We start from the raw sequence: 16,980 nt of genomic DNA, 5'->3' as shown, positions 1-16,980 counted from the left end.
GATGATTTTTTTAATTGGTGGAATGATAATCATGGTTAAATATTTTTAATATATTGAAAAATAAAATGTTCCTAGAACCATGTATTGTATCACTATTTAACCACATCATATAGCCATTTTTGTTTGCTTTGTATATTTTTATTTGGTATTCTAACATCGGAGAATTATGCTAAAAAATATGCAGAAAAATAAGTTCAAAATAATAAGATGAAAAATGCTTAAAATATTTAGTTGATTTATGAGGGTGTGAGGTTTAAATCTAATTCTGCTATGTACTAGCTGTGAAGCCTGGGACACATTCCTTAAACTTTCTGAGCCTGCTTTCTCATCTGTAAAAAGAAAAAAACTATAATCTTACTTCTATTACAGAGTTGATGTGTTGATGAAATGAAATCACGTATGTTAAGGGCTTATAAAGCACAGGGAGCCTACAAAGCATCCATAAACATTAGGTATAAATATCTAGTGATTCTCAGTATGAAAGAAAACAGAAACATGTATTTTAATAACTATATGATCACCTTCCATTATTTTTTAATATTTAAGGCAAAGATGCATAGATAAAAGGCTTTTCTTCTTCCCTTTGCTTTTGGCCTTTTCTTTCTTCTATCTATGCTCACCTCCACATGACACCTTCCACTTTTGTAAGACATACTCTTATTAGTTGATAAAATAGTTTGTAAGAGTAATTATCGTGCTTTATCACTTGTTTGATTTAGTTCTTTCATACGATAATTGTTATTGTGGTGGTTACTAGAAAACCTAAAGTTGGAGACTCAAATATGGACTTTGGAGAATTGTTCTTTTTCCAGGGTACTTCAACCCCTGCTAAAAACACATACAAAATGGCCACAGCCTGTAACAACTGTTTTTAACTTAAGCAGGTCAGTACTGAAAATAAAAACTAAACTGATCCATTACTGTTAAAAATAATTATTCCCATACAAGCCTACCTCAAGAAGCAAGAAGAATCTCAAATAAGTAGCCTAATATTACACCAAAAGAAGCTACAAAATAAAAAACAAACAAAACCCAAAACCAGTGTAAGGAAGGAAATAATAAAGATTAGAGCAGAAATAAATGATATGGAAACTAAAAAAGGCCAATAGAACAGATCAAACAGATCAATGAAACCAGGAGCTGGTAATTTGAAAAGATCAACAGAACTGATGGAGTTCTAGCCAGACACATAAATAAATAGGTGAATAAGTAAGTAAGTAAATAAATAAATAAATAAGAGAGAGAGAGAGGACTCAAATAAACAAAATCAGAAATGAGAAAGGAGAAACAACAATCAACATCACAGAAACACAATTGTAAGAGAATATTATGAAAAATTATATACCAACAAATTGGACAACCTAGAAAAAAGTGGATACATTTTAGAAGCATATGGCCTAACAAAACCAAATCAGGGAGAAGTAAAAAATTTGAACAGACCAATGACCAGCACTGAAATTGAATCGATAATCAAGAAACTTACAGCAAACAAAAGTCTGGGACCAGATGGCTTCACAGGTGAATTCTACCAAATATTTAAAGAAGAGTTAATACCTATTTTTCTCAAACTTTTACAAAAATAAAAGAGGAAAGAAAAATTCCAAAATCATTTTATGAGGCCAAAACCAGATAAAGATACTACAAAAAAAGAAAGCTACACGCCAATATCTCTGATAAACATAGATGCAAAAATCATCAACAAAATATTCGCAAACTGAATCTAAGAGTACATTAAAAAAATCATTCACCATGATTTAGGAAGATTTATTCCTGGGATGCAAGAGTGGTTCACTATTTGAAAAATCAATAAACATGATACATCACATCTTTAACAGAAAGGATAAAAACCATATGATAATCTCAATAGATGCAGAAAAAAACATTTGATAAAATACAGCATCTATTCATGATAGAAAAGGTCTACAAAGTAGGTTTAGAAGGAACATACCTCAACGTAATAAAGGCCATATATAAAAAACCCAAAGCTAACATTATACTCAATGGTGAAAATTTTAGAGCTTTCCCACTAAGATCAGGACAAGACAAGGTAGCCACTCTCACTAGTTTTATAAAACTTAGTATGGGAAGTCCTCGTCAAAGCTATCAGATAAGGAAGAAAAGGAACAGAAGGCATCTAAATTGGTAAGGAAGAATTAAAACTTACACTATTTGCAGGTGATATGATACTATATACAGAAAACCCTAAAGACTTCATCAATAAACTACTAGAACTAATAAATGAATTCAGTAAAGTTGCAGGATACAAAATCAATGTACAGGAATCAATGCATTCTTATACACCAATAATGAAGCAACAGAAAGAGAAATTAAGAAAGCAGTCCCATTTACAATTGCACCAAAAATAATAAAATGCCTAGGAATGAACTTGACCAAAGAGGTGAAAGACTTGTATTCTGAAAACTATACAACCGTGAGAAGAATAAATTGAAGAATACACAAACTAATGGAAAGATATTCCATATTCATGGGTTGGAAGAACAAATATTGCTAAATCGTCTATACTACCCAAAGCAATCTACAGATTTAATGCAATCCCTATCAAAATGCCAACATCATTCCTCACAGAGCTAGAACAAATAATCCTAAAATCTGTATGGGACCACAAAAGATCTGAATTAACCAAAACAATTTTGAAAGAGGAAAACAAAGCTGGAGGTCTCAGAATTCTAGATTTCAAGTTATATTACAAAGCTGTAATAACCAGAACTGTATGGTACCAGCACAAAAATAGATACATAGAATATTAGAACAGTATAGAAAGCTCATGAACAAAACCATGATTATATGATCAATTACTCTTGGAGAAAAGACAAGTCTCTTCAACAAATGGTCTAGGGAAAACTGGACAGCCACATGAAAAAGAATGAAACTGGACTACTTTTTTAAAACATACATAAAAATAAACTCAAAATGTACTAAAGACCTAAATGTGACACCTGGAACAATAAAAACTCCTAGAAGAGGGCATATCCAGTAATCTTTCTGACACTGTTTATAGCAAATTCTTTTTAGATATGTCTCCTGAAGAGAAACAAATGCAAAAATAAACTCTGGGGACTACATCAAAATAAAAAGCTACCACACTGTAAAGGAATCAATCAAAAAAAAAAAAAAACTAAAGACAATCTACTTAATGGGAGAAGGTATCATATTCAATAAAGGGCTAGTATCCAAGATATATAAAGAATTTATACAACTCAACACTCCCAAAATATACCTTATTTAAAAATGGACAGAAGACATTAACAGACATTTCTCCAAATAAGACATCCAGATGGCCAACAGACACATGAAAAGATACTCAACATCACTCATCATCATGGAAATGCAAATCAAAACTACAATGACACCTCACACCTGTCAGAATGGCTAAAATCAACAACACAGGAAAAAACAGGTGTTGGTGAAGATGTGGAGAAACAGGCACTCTTGTGCACTGTTGGTAGAAATGCAGTCACTGGTGCAGTCACTGTGGAAAACAGCATGGAGGTTCCCCCCAAAATTAAAAATAGCCTATTATCCAGTAATTGCACTATTGGGTATTTACCCAAAGAATAGAAAACACTCATTCAAAAAGATATATGCGTTCCTATGTTTATTGAAGCACTATTTATAATGGTCAAATTTTGGAAGCAACCCAAGGGTCCATTGATATACAAATGTATAAAGAAATAGTGGTATCTATCTATCTATCTATCTATCCATCTGTCTATAATGGAATATGATTCAGCCATAAAAAAGAATGAAAGCTTGTCATTTGCAACATGGATGGAGCGAGAGAGTAACATGCCAAGCAAATAAAAAAGTCATTCAGAGAAAGACAATACCAGATGATTTTATCCATGTTGAATTTAAGAAAAAAACAAATGAAGGGAAAAAAAGAGAGACAAACCAAAAAATGCACTCTTAGCTGTAGAGAACAGATGGTTACCAGAGGGGAGATGGGAAATGGGGGTGGGAGAAATGGGAGATGGGGATTGAAGAGTACACTTGCCATAATGAACACTGGGTAATGTATAGGATTACTGAATCACTATATTGTACACCTGAAACTAATACAACACTGTATGTTAACTACACTGGAATTAAAATTAAAAACTTGATAAGAAATAATTATTACAACAGCCACTCATGCTTACCAGGATAACAACATATTGTGAATAAAGTTTAAAATTTTTATATTTATAAAGGTTATCTAACAGTATTTTCTATTGCTTAAATATTTAAAATATAGGAGAATTTCTAATAATTGAGAGAAATATCCTACTCTATTAAAAAATAAATGAATTCAAGAAGAAGTGCAGAGGATACTGAATTTCTTCAGTTAACCCCTGATGGTAGAGTATAATAGGAAAATTGGGCATATCTTTAGGACTCGGGTGACTAGCCACTAGTTTCTTGATATGGTCGTCCTTTTTTTTAAATTTTCTTTTTAATGTTTATTTATTTGAGAGAGAGAGAGAGAGAGAGAGCATGAACAGGGGAGGAGCAGAGAAATAGGGAGACACAGAATCTGAGGTAGGCTCCAGCTCTGAGCTGTCAGCACAGAGCCCGATGTGGGGCTCGAACTCACAAACCATGAGATCATGACCTGAGCCAAAGTTGGTCACTTAACCCACTCAGCCACCCAGGCACCCCTCCCTCTCTGTTATCTTATTTTCCATTTCCTTCCCCTATGTTTATCTGTTGTGCCTCTCAAATTCCACATATGAGTGAAATCATATGGTATTTTTCTTTCTCTGACTTACTTCATACTTAGCATAATACCTTCTAGGTCCATCCATGTTGTTGCAAATGGCAAGATTTCATTCTTTTTCATCACTAAGTAGTATTCCAGTGTGTGTGTGTGTGTGTGTGTGTGTGTGTGTGTGTGTGTGTGTATCACATCTTCTTTATCCATTCATCAGGTGATGGACATTTGGGGTCTTTCCATACTTTGGCTATTATTGATAGTGCTGCTATAATATTGGGGTGCATGTGCCCCTTCAAACCAGCATTTTGTATCTTTTGGATAAACTTACGGTTGAGAAAACAATCTCAGGTTGTAAATAAATCATCAATCTGATATAGCTGGAAAGCTTTCTGAACTGGCCACCAGGAAAAAACACTGCTCATGGGGTATCTATGCAAAGGAGTTTTAAATACTTTCACCCACTCTGCACAATTCTAAACCTTTTTTGAAGAAAAGTTGTTATTCAAGCCACCTAATACTTTTTGGATAATCATCACAGGCTTTCACCTGTTACCCAATTTTATATTCGTCAGTCTTCTGTAAATGCAAGACAAGTGACAGTTTTGGTCTTGGATAATTGGACTATTTAGATTTGTGTTTGTCTAAATAACTAGAATGCATATCCATGTGTGACAGTTTAATTTTCAGTTTTCCCAGAATATTATTTTTCTCTAATGGCTTACTCATATCAAATTTCTCTTTAGAAATTCTGCTTCCTGAGTTTTGTCAATATAAACCTAGCATGTGCCAGAATACTCAAATCCATATCACTAACAGACTTCTAAATTGACTTGCTTTCAACCATCAGTATCCTGTTTCAAAATTATATAATTATTTCTGATACATGTAGAGTATTCTCAGTAATCTAACTCACTTCGCTACAACATGTAAGTCAGTAAGAGGCATGAGGTACAACAGATTTAAATCAAATTAGATTAGCATCTATTGTGACAATCTTGGAAAATTAAGTTATGATGGCACTGGACTTCTAATTATACAACTCCCTGCCAGTCAAAGGTGATGCTATTTAACGCTGGCTGTAACTAAAATCCCAGGCGTCTCTTCATTTAAAATTTATAACTAGGTCAACTCCCCCAGCATCAGGCAGATCTGCTACATAGTTCCCATACAGCTGAAAACATGCACTTAACTATAATTCTGGATGAATTCTACATCCCTCACTGAAGGCAGTTCTCTAGGGCAGGTTCATTTCCATATAGACAGCAGTCAGTCGATTACTAGACCCATCGCGGTATGTACCATACAATATACACAGAATCAAAGATTGAATTATAATTTAAGAAAACACTTCGAAAATATTTTTTAAGCACAGAATAAAAGCATTTTTATGTTCTTTATATTTTCGCCCACCTCACCATAAAAAAATCTGGGGAAACCTACTTGAGCTGGAAACTGGTCAGTACAGTTATCCTTAAATTCAAACCAGTTTACAGTTGAGAAGAGGAAGAACATACACAACTTGGAAGTTACTAAATGAAATGTAAATGGCAAGGGAGAAAACATGTATTTATCGAGTGCCTAAATGTAATGTACAATTTTAGTACTTTACATATACAGATGAATTAATCCTTTAGAAAAGTTGTTAAACACTATTTTGCAGATAATCAGACAGACTCAGAAACCCTATGTAATTGCTAGAAGGTCAGACAGCAAGGTATTACCAGGATAACAATTATAACCAAGGTCTCTTGGATACCAAAAATGGAAATAAAATTAGGAATGCATATTTTCAGACGAGTATGTGGAAAAGGTGGAACTTGTCATCCATACTGAAAGAGATCAGAATTTGCTTATTGAATTTTTGAGATAATTGTAGATCCTTAGGCAGCTGTAAGAAATAATTAAGATAAATTCCATGTGCCCTTGCCCCAGTTTTCTCCAATGGTGTCATTTTGCAACTGCATAGTACAGTATCATAATCAGATAGCGACAATTATGTAGTCTATATTTTGACTATATAGGCCATTTCCATCACAAGAATGCATTATGTTGCCATTTTGTACACACACTCCCTCCTTCTCATTATCCCCTAATCTCTGGCAATCACAAATCTCTTCATTTCTAAAATTCTGTCATTTCAGTAATGTTATAACAATGAAATCACAGACTACGTTGTTGACAGGATCGACATTTTTTCCCTTGACATACTTCTTCGGAGATTCATCCAGATTGCTGCATAGTCAAGAGTTAATTCCATTTTATTCCTGAGGAGTATTCCAAGGTATGGGTGTATGGCTTGTTTCATTTTTTTTTACGCACAGAACGTTACAGACAACATTTCCAAGCTTTGGCATTGACAAATAAAATTAAAGATTCACATACAGGTTGTGAGTGAGTATATGTTTTCATTTCTCCGACAGAAGTGCTCAGGAGCGCAACTGTTTGGTGACATAGTAGGTGCTGTGTGGGAATCTACCAAACTGTTTTCCGATGCGTCTGTATCATTTACGTTGCCTCTAGCAACAAAGTCTGGCCCAGGAGCTCTCCAACTCCACCAGCGTTGCCTTCGTCACTATTTCTTCTTTCAGCCACTGTAAAAGGTGTGTGATTGTACCTCATCATGGTTTTCGCTCGCGCTTCCCTGATGGCTAATGTGTTGAACATTTTTCATGTGCTTACTTGCTGAAGACAAATTCTTAGTCTTCCTTCACTGAGGACATCCTGAAGGATACTTACACTGAGTACAGCATTTTGAGTTGACAGGTGTAGAACTTGGTCAATCGTATGCCACTTCCTTTTGGCTTTTGTGGTTTCTGATGAGATATTTACTGTCACCCAGGTTATCTTTTTTTTCCCCCTGTAGGTCAGGTGTAATTTCCTTCTAGGTGCTATGAAGATTACTTTTTCCTAATCTTCCATAAATTCGACTGATGTTTCTTGATGTGGGTATTCTTGAGTTTATGCTGTTTGGGGATTACTATGCTTTTAAACTATAGATTTGACTCTTATCCTAAGATCTGGAAAATTTTCGCCCATTATTTATTTGAGTTCTCTTCAGCCCCACACTTACTTCTTCTCTTATACTGGCTTCCAAAGGCAGAAGAATGCGATCTTTTGTTACCACCTCAACCCATCTCAACCCGTTAGCAAAGGCTCTATTTTTTTTCTGTATTGAATAATTTCTAATGTTCTGTCTTCAAGGTCATTGATTCCTTCCTCTGTCCCTTCCATTCATATTTTTTTTTAAATAGTTATTGTTTTTCATTCTAACTTTTCTATTTATTTCTTCTTTGTATTTTCTGTATCTCTGAGACATTTTCTTTCCTGAGAATTGCCATTGTTTTTCTCATTTGTTCCAAGCATGTTCACAATTTGTTCTTTAAGCACCTTTACGTTAGTCATTTTAAAATCCTCACCAGTAATTTAAAAAGCTCCACCATTTTGGTGTTGGCATCTACTGATTATCTTCTTTTGTTCACTTTGAGATATTTTTGGTCTTAACGTGATGAATAGTTTTCGATTGTATCCTGGATATTCTGGGTACTGTGTGAAGAGACTCTAAATCTTACATAAACATTCTGTTTTATCTGGGTTCCTGTTACACCATTCTGGAGGGGAAGGGTACAGCTCTGCCTTATTACTTCCAGGTGAATAGAGAAGTTCCATTTCCTCACTAAACCTCCTTTGACACCTAGTCGGGGGTGCTCTTGGTTAAAGCTGGGTGACAATGAGAGTTCCAGCCACCCACCAGACCTCCCTAACTGGGGGAGGATGGGTGTGGGAGTACAGGCTCCCGACATGTTTCCCACCGGCACCCCTGGGGGCTGTGGGCCTCACCACTGTCTAACAGAGATACAAGTCCTGGCTCCTGTTCAGCCTTCTCTGCCCCCACTTCAGAAGGGAGGGACGGGTACCTAGCAAGGGTGGTGGTCCAAGCTCCCCACTCAACTTTGCTAACAGGGGCTGAGATGGGGCACCCTTTTTTTTCTGTAATATTTATTTGGCTGGATTCAAATGGTTATCTAAAACATTCTGTCTTGATAAACTGACATTCCCTAGTCGTTTGGCTCGAGTGAGAATATTTTGGTCGCGTGTTTCTGTTTCGTTTTCAGTTTTGTTAGCTGTACTGTTGGTGTTTCTAGGTTGCTGCCTTCTTAAGTTCCAATTCTGGGATACATGCATCAAAAAGAAAATCCAGGAAACCCCCTGCCATATCATTTTGTAAGTTCTAGTTACCTAGGTGGTATGCCTCTTCCCTTCAACTTTGTGAATCTTCTTGTGCTTACTTTAAGTATCATGGTTAGAGTTTTTAGTTGCATTTATTGGGATAAATAGGGGAAAGTATGTCTATTTCATCTTTCCAAAGTGAAAGAGAAATGGGATGTAAATGTGTGGTTGGAGAGAAAAGAACAATTCACAAATAAGAAATAAGAAAATAACGTATCAAAATTCCTACAAATTTGAAACTGAAATGTTGGTGATATATATATTTTTAGAATAATATAAAACAGCTATTTTCCCTTGGATGAACGTGCATCCCAAAAAAATGTTGGCCTAAAAATAATTGTAAAAAGGAGTGTTTCCTGATTATGAGATTGCTTTCAAGCAGCAACCGGATTGTAGAAAGAAATAGTGACTTCTTGACTCAAAATGCTAGTTAATTTCCACTCTAAGCAAAATTTTAATTGGGGCACCTGGGTGGCTCTGTCAGTTTAGCATCAGATTCTTGATTTTGTTTCAGGTCATGATCTCAACATTCATGAGATCGAGCCCTGTGTGTGTGGAGCCTGCTTGGGATTCTCTGTCCCTCTCCCTCTGCCCCTTTCCTCCATGCACATGCATTCTCAATCTCTCTCTCTCTCTCTCTTTCTCTCTCAAAATAATAAATAAGTAAAGTTAAAACATATTTGTTTCATTTCCAGTTTGAGGGGCCTTGATCTTAAATATGGAGAAAAAATTAAATGTATTTGTTATGCATATGCATTTATTGAGAACGACTGATTTATCCAGTCACTTTGTGCTCAGATAATTCACCTCCTTACACATTGGCCAGAAGAGCCAATTACGTAAATACTCTGGGGCCTTTTTGTCAACACTCCATTTTGAGCTTCTTTGACCAAATTTCTACAATGAGAAGCTTACTTCTGAAAAAATTGGGCAGTTCAAAAAATAACTAGAACACCCTGGTCAAGTGAAAGCAATACTATTATCAAATTGGTGAGTCTGTTAGTAACAGTGTTAAAAGTTGTCCTACATCAATGGGGGTCATCAATATTAAAAAATTGTGATGTTTGATATGAAAATACTACATTTTCTCCCAATTAGAACAATATTGTTTGAAAATCTGTTAGGTTTCTCCAGTAAACTCACAGGTGACAGACCAGGTCCGCAATGCCGAATACCAACTGCTAGCATTTGGTTTCTAGATTAAAAGTCATTAGCTACGTGGCCTAGGTAAGTGGCCTAACTTGCTGACAGCTTGAATCTGAGTGTGCACCTCTGAAAAACTGGAACTAAATGACAACATAGGTAAAAAATTATTTCAACAATGTTTGGGGTGATTTTGTAACCTAAACCAAACAAACCTAAGCTTGTTTCCTTTAAAAGTAGACAAGGATATATAGAGATCATAAAACAAAAAATGTCATTTAAAAAAGTATGCTAACTATACTGGAATTAAAATTTTAAAAACTTAATAAAATTGAAATTAAAAAAGAACATATAGATCAAAAGAGGGTTAAAATATTAAATATTAAATGAGATCTTATAATTCAATGGTCCAGCACAATACATATGACATTTCTGAAGTTATCAGTAAATGGTAGCTATTATAATAAATACTGTATCAGCAAAAATGAGCAAATAACCATAACTTTATGTTTAGATAAGAAAAATACAAATTAAAATGATATTTTTTGCCTATCAGTTATGAAAAATTAAAAATAACAATATATACTGTTGGCTATAGAATAATGAAATGAGCACACTTTATACTCTGCAGGTGAGTGAGAATGTGAATTGATATAATTTTTTCTAAAGAACAACTTGGCAATGTGTATAAAATATTTAAAAAATAAACATTCTCTTCACTAAGCCATACCATTTCTAGGAATTTACCCTAAGCCATTTTTATTTTATTTTATTTTTAATTTTTTAATGTTTATTTATTTTTGAGAGAGAGACAGAGGGCAAGTGGGGGAGGAACAGGGAGAAAGAGGGAGACACAGAACCCCAAGCAGGCTGCAGTCTCCAAGCTGTCAGCACAGAGCCCAACACGGGGCTCAAACTCACAAACTGCCAGACCATGACCTGAGCCGAAGTCGGACATTCAACCGACTGAGCCACCCAGGCACCCCTACCCTAAGCCATTTTTAAATGTCCAAAGATATATGTGCACATACATACTACAGTATTGATTATATAGCTAAAACACCCAGATTTTTAAAAATAATTTATACTTTAATTAGATTGTGGGAGAGATACAATGGCCTTTATGCCCTTCCCCTTTCCCTCCCCTGCTCATGTTCTGTGTCTCTCACTCTCAAAAATGAATAAATGTTAAACAAAAAATTAAAAAAAAACATATTACACATTATGATATGATTTTAAAGACCTAAACATAGCCAGTGTAAAACGTAAAATGATGCCAACAAAGTGTGGTTATCTGTCTTCTAAGGAAAGAAAGTAGCTTCTATCCTAATTTAGGGCTTAAATGAACACATATACACTCACATACATAACGCACACATCCACATCCACACATAAACATACACACACGGAAGCTGATCGTTTCTATTAAGAATCTGTCTCAATATTTTCTTTCTTTTTTTTTAAGTTTTTAAAATTTATTTTTGAGAAAGAGAGAAAAAGAGAGAGGAGGGGCAGAGAGAGGGACAGAGAGAATCCCAAGCTGGCTCCGTACCATCAGCATGAGCCAGAAGCAGGGTTCCATTCCATGAACCGTGAGGTATGACCTGACCCGAAACCAAGAGTGGGGCACTTAACCAGCTGAGCCACCAGGCACCTGTATGTTTTTTTTCTGAACAAAGGTTTCTTTCTGTATTTAATTGAATTGCATATACCACTCAAGTGCACAGAGTAAAAGACACACAGCCAACTCATGTCTTTGCTTTCAGCTTGCAGTACTTTACCACGAAGTTTTAAATCATAACATCATTTATCATAGTACTTGAATGTCTTGTGGAAGATTACCTTCATCTGGGTAAAAAGTCTGTATCACATTTGGGTTGTATAGATATGAAATAGCTGACAGGTCACATGGTCACAATAGGTCACATGGCTAATAAATGAGTCTCAGAACTTTTCGCTAAGTCAAACTAAAAAAGCTGTGTATCAGAGATCCTATATTGCAATGGCTCCCAGTGCATCTGAAAATGATGATATAAGATCATGCCCTCAACCTTTGAGGAGATTTACAATAAACAGCCAGACGTGTCTTTTTCTGTTTTTGTCTCTAACTGCTAAGTAAGCTTTTATACATGTTGTACAAAAGCTTAATCTAAGATGCTTCTCAGATCTCAAAGCCAAGAAAGTAGTGTTTCTCCTGATGGTTTGATTCCTCTTAGAAAACAGCCATCATGCAAACCACCATGTTTCCCCTTGGACCTAGTTGGTAGGAAGAATTGTTCTCAACACATCAGCCTTTCTCATCATGGATCTCTCCATTTGTCTTCGCCTTTCCCAACACCCCTTTCTGACTCGGGGCAGAGGTGGGAAGGGACAGCACTGATGCAAGCAGAAAGAGCTATTTCTCCTGAACGACTTAGTGGTAACTCCCCAAGTTAAGGCACACTGCCTCCAACAAGTTTTCCTTTGCAGTGTGTGATCTTTTCAAAAATCCTGTATGATAACCTTCATTCTTCTTATTTCCATTATTTTACTCTGTAAACTGAGACCTGGAGAGGCAGAAGGAGTTGTCCAGAATAAAGTGATCAGCGATGGAGCCGCTTCCAGCTCCAAAATCTATGATTTATTCATTTTCTGCTATCTGTTCATCTGATGGAAAATATACTGGGGTGTGAGTTTTATAAAGAAGAAGCCATCAAACACAAATCTTCTTCCCAGCCTACTTTTCTTGAATTGTTCCTACACTTAGTCATCCAAGACATTCTTCCAGAATTATGATACAAAATAAGTAATTTATGATTCCTCACTTTCAGTGCACTAACGCAATTTTCTATGCAGTGAAAATATTCAGTCCCCTAAACAATTCCTCCTTTGTTAACATGACATAGAAAAAACAGAGTTTACAATCTGTGAAAAGTCTTTTGGTGTTGGTCGCGGTAGAAGTGTTGAAAATAAACGTTTGCACCATTTCCCTTGGCACACCGAAGAAATGAAGGAACTACCGAAAGCGAGGTCACCTGCCTGTCTCGCACGTTGCTAGCTGCCAAAGGCTACGTTAATGCCACTACATGCAACACATTTTGTGTGTCGCTGGTCCTGATGATAACTTAACCCATTAGACCCAGCAGCCGACTGAACTTTTAATAAGTATTTACTCACAGTTAGAATCGTATGGCCTAGAAATGTTTTTTAACCAAATATTCTGTCTTTATAAAAGTCAGGTAATTCCAATCTAGCGATGAGCCAGTATCATCCCGCAGCATTTTTAAACCACATACAAACTGATTATATTTTTATTTTTGGCAGCATTATTCTTCATAAAGTAACCAAAGATGCCCCAATTATACTTCTTAAAATAGTATATCACCTAATAAAATCAAGTATATTTTGGTATTATAATCCTTATCCAATACCTTACCTCAGCTCTTAACTCGTAGATCACTCTATCCTTGCCGGTTTGAGATTTTGATTCTTCTTTTATATCTCCCGATATTTCTTTCATTTCATTTTCATGTTGACCAGGAATAATGTTAAACTGAAAACAAAAACAAAAACAAAAACAAAACCAGAAGTTAGAATTATAATCATAGGAGGCTCCAAAGGCTGGCTCCAGGATAATCCACATTAGTCCTTCATTTTACTTTTAGTTTAGTTTTTGTTTGTTTGTTTTCTATGTGGATTCTGGCAGGTTTTACCATTGCTGTGATAATTAATGTAGTTAAATCATTTATTTCCTTACTTGTACTTGAAAAATTTTAAGTTGTTCAAAAACAAATCAGCAAAGCTTTAGCAATCTAAACTAATCATTTGAAAATTGGGCAAAACTTGGTTACCTCACATACTCCTGATAATTGACCAACTGGATTCTAAATGAATCCAATTAACACTGATTTAACAGTCTTGGATATTTGTAACACAGTACCCTTTGTGACTCTACTTAATGTCTATTTTCTATGAAGTCTAAAGAGTACATAGATTACAACAGAGACAAACTTGGGCGGTGGAAAAAATACATCTATATAACGCTCGAATTAGGAAAGACATATTTATAAACGATGCCAATAAAATGCAATATGGAACTCCTACAGAAAAACAGGGTAAAGAGTGGCATATCCAGATAATGTAAGATTATTCAGCACTAAAATGAAATGAGCACTCAAGCCATGAGAAGGCATGGCGGAAACTTAAATGCATATTACGGAGTGAAAGAAGCCAATCTGAAAAGGTTACTTACTGTATAATTCTAATTATGTGACAGTCTAAAAAAGGAAAAAGTATGGAGACAGTGTAAAATGAGTGGTTTTCAAGGTTGTGGGTAGGAAGGGATGAACAGGTGGAGCACAGAGATTTTTAGGGCAATGAAACTATTTAGTATGACCCTGGTAGACACATATCATTATGCATTTGTCTAAACCCAGAGAATGTACAACACCGAGAATACATCCTAAGGTAAACTATGGACTTGGGTGATAGTGATGTGTCAATATAGGTTCATCATTTGGAACAAATGTACCACCCTGGTGGAGGACACTGATAATGGGGGGGACGGTATGCTTAAGTGGACACAGGGAGCCTATGGCAAATGTACGTACGTTCCATTCAATTATGCTGTGAACCTAAAACCGCTCTAAAAAATAGTCTATAAAGTGAAACACAGGAAGGTGAGAAAAATCCTGTAAATACATAGTAAATTTTCTCCATAGCTGTTCTTATAGTTTTCAACAGAAACACAAAATTTGGTAAATCTATAAAATGTGTAATACACATATAACATTGTTTTATTAACTTACATTTTCCCCTAAAATATGTAGTAAATGTTTTCAGAATTTATATTATATAATTTGTGTGCAATCCCACTATAAGTTAGAAAATAAAAGCAAACATTATACTACCTATTTAAAATTAAAAATAACATTACTCATAACATTAAGTATGTATTAGTCTCTAGGAACTGAACTTGATATATATTTCCTTAGTTAATGCTAGAGTAATCCTATGTGTTAGGTATTATTATTATCCTTAAAGAAAAATAAACCATACTTTTGCTAGGCTTAAGCAACTTTCCCAAATTCACAAAGCTAGTAATGGAAGAAGGAAAGATGAGAATGTTCTTGCTAAATTCATTACCAGAGTGCTTAATCATAAACCAGTACTACATCTATAATTATAAAGCTGGAAGCCACTGGAATAGTTTACTGAAAGGCAAAAAGTTTATAGACACATACTAAAAACGAACTACAGTGGAGTTAGGGGGCTGATTTGCCGAGTACAGAGAAGCTCCATGTTCAGAGTTAATAACGTGGAGGATACACCACGGAAGGCAAATGTGGAACAGGACACAATGCCACGGAGTTCAGTACAAGTCTGTCTAGGCACGTTTCACCTCACATTCGTGTAAATAAACAATGTGGTATTAATCTCTGGCCAAAATAAAAATAAAATAAGTCACTTTGCTAAAGAAAATAATGAATTGCGAGGGTTGAATCAAAGCAACAGTTTCTGGCTTCAGTTCACCAAAGTAAAATCCAACTCATTCTGGTCACTGAATGCCCTTAGTGTAACTTCTGAAATCTTGACCATTAATTCTCAGCGAATTACATCAATCAATAAGCCTTCTCGTTGTCAACCGAACTTCCAATCAACTTTGCCACTCAAAGGAGAGAGGAGGCAGGAAAATAAATTTTCATACACAACAGTATAGGAAGTCCCCACTAATTACCTAAAATAATTCCATTTTCATTTTTCATTGACAATGGAAAATCGAGGATCTCTGGACATACGAAGAAACCAAGAACATGAAAAAAAAATATCTAAGATTATAAAACAAAATGTCTGACAGAAAAAAAAGATAAATGGTATACTTTAAGATATGAAAGTAAATGTTATTAAAAATATAATCACTATCTTTGGGGAAAATGAATATTATACTGCACTCATAAATCAAGAACAGAGCAATTTCAAAACTTCAAAGAAAAAAGAACAATAAAAGAAAGCTTTTTAAATGTGTCTAGTAATCCTATCCTTTAGAAGACTTTATGAGACAAGTTAGTGTCTCAAGGCTCAGTTCTTGGACCTGTGGTCTTGACGCATTTACGCCTTTGGATAGCTGATGTGCACCCATAGCCCTGCATACTAGTCAGAATTCTGACAATCTCCAAATTGTTCTATCCTGTAGGTCTCCTTTGAACTTTGGACCCATGTGTCCAACTTCCTACTTGTCACTTCCGTAGGTATCCAAAACTTAACACATTGCAAAGACAAATTAAGAATTTCCCTAAAACAGGTGTCTCTTCCAGACTTTGCTATCTCAGTAAGGATCAACTCCATCTTTCCCTTTGATCAGGCCAAAAATATTGGATTTATTTCTAACTCTTTTCTTTCTCCGACATGTCATATCCAAAGTAAAAAGTAAAATAAAAATAATTCAATTTTGCCTTCAAAATATATAATAAATCCAACCACTTCTTGACCTGCACCACTACTGCCCTGATCAACACCACCATGGTCTCTCACATCAGTTATTTTAATAGCTGCCACGGTCTTTGCTTCTTCAAGTAGCTCTGTAGTTCCCCTTCCAAAACAGCAATCAAATAAAGCATTTTATTTTTTTTTAAATTTTTTTTCAACGTTTATTTATTTTTGGGACAGAGAGAGACAGAGCATGAACGGGGGAGGGTCAGAGAGAGAGGGAGACACAGAATCGGAAACTGGCTCCAGGCTCTGAGCCATCAGCCCAGAGCCTGACGCGGGGCTCCAACTCACGGACCGCGAGATCGTGACCTGGCTGAAGTCGGATGCTTAACCGACTGCGCCACCCAGGTGCCCCAAATAAAGCATTTTAAAAGTAACGCAGGTCACGTAACTCTGCCGCTCAAATTTTTCCTGTGGCTTCCCAATCC

The 16,980-nt window shown here is 35.6% G+C and overlaps 1 protein-coding gene across 11 annotated transcripts in view; it reads right to left on the bottom strand.

Moving 5' to 3' along the window:
* The window catches only part of CCDC102B (coiled-coil domain containing 102B), a 305,511-nt gene that overhangs the window by 137,929 nt on the left and 150,602 nt on the right, over positions 1 to 16,980 (bottom strand). For all 11 annotated transcript variants that reach the window (XM_047828878.1, XM_047828886.1, XM_047828877.1 and 8 more), the window contains one exon: positions 13,500 to 13,616. In XM_047828878.1, coding sequence (XP_047684834.1) covers positions 13,500 to 13,616 — 117 coding nt within the window. The remainder of the gene's footprint in view (positions 1 to 13,499; positions 13,617 to 16,980) is intronic.

The sequence above is a fragment of the Prionailurus viverrinus genome, chromosome D3, assembly GCF_022837055.1.
Source record: "Prionailurus viverrinus isolate Anna chromosome D3, UM_Priviv_1.0, whole genome shotgun sequence".
NCBI lineage: Eukaryota > Metazoa > Chordata > Mammalia > Carnivora > Felidae > Prionailurus > Prionailurus viverrinus.
This window is presented reverse-complemented; position numbering and strand designations above follow the sequence as displayed.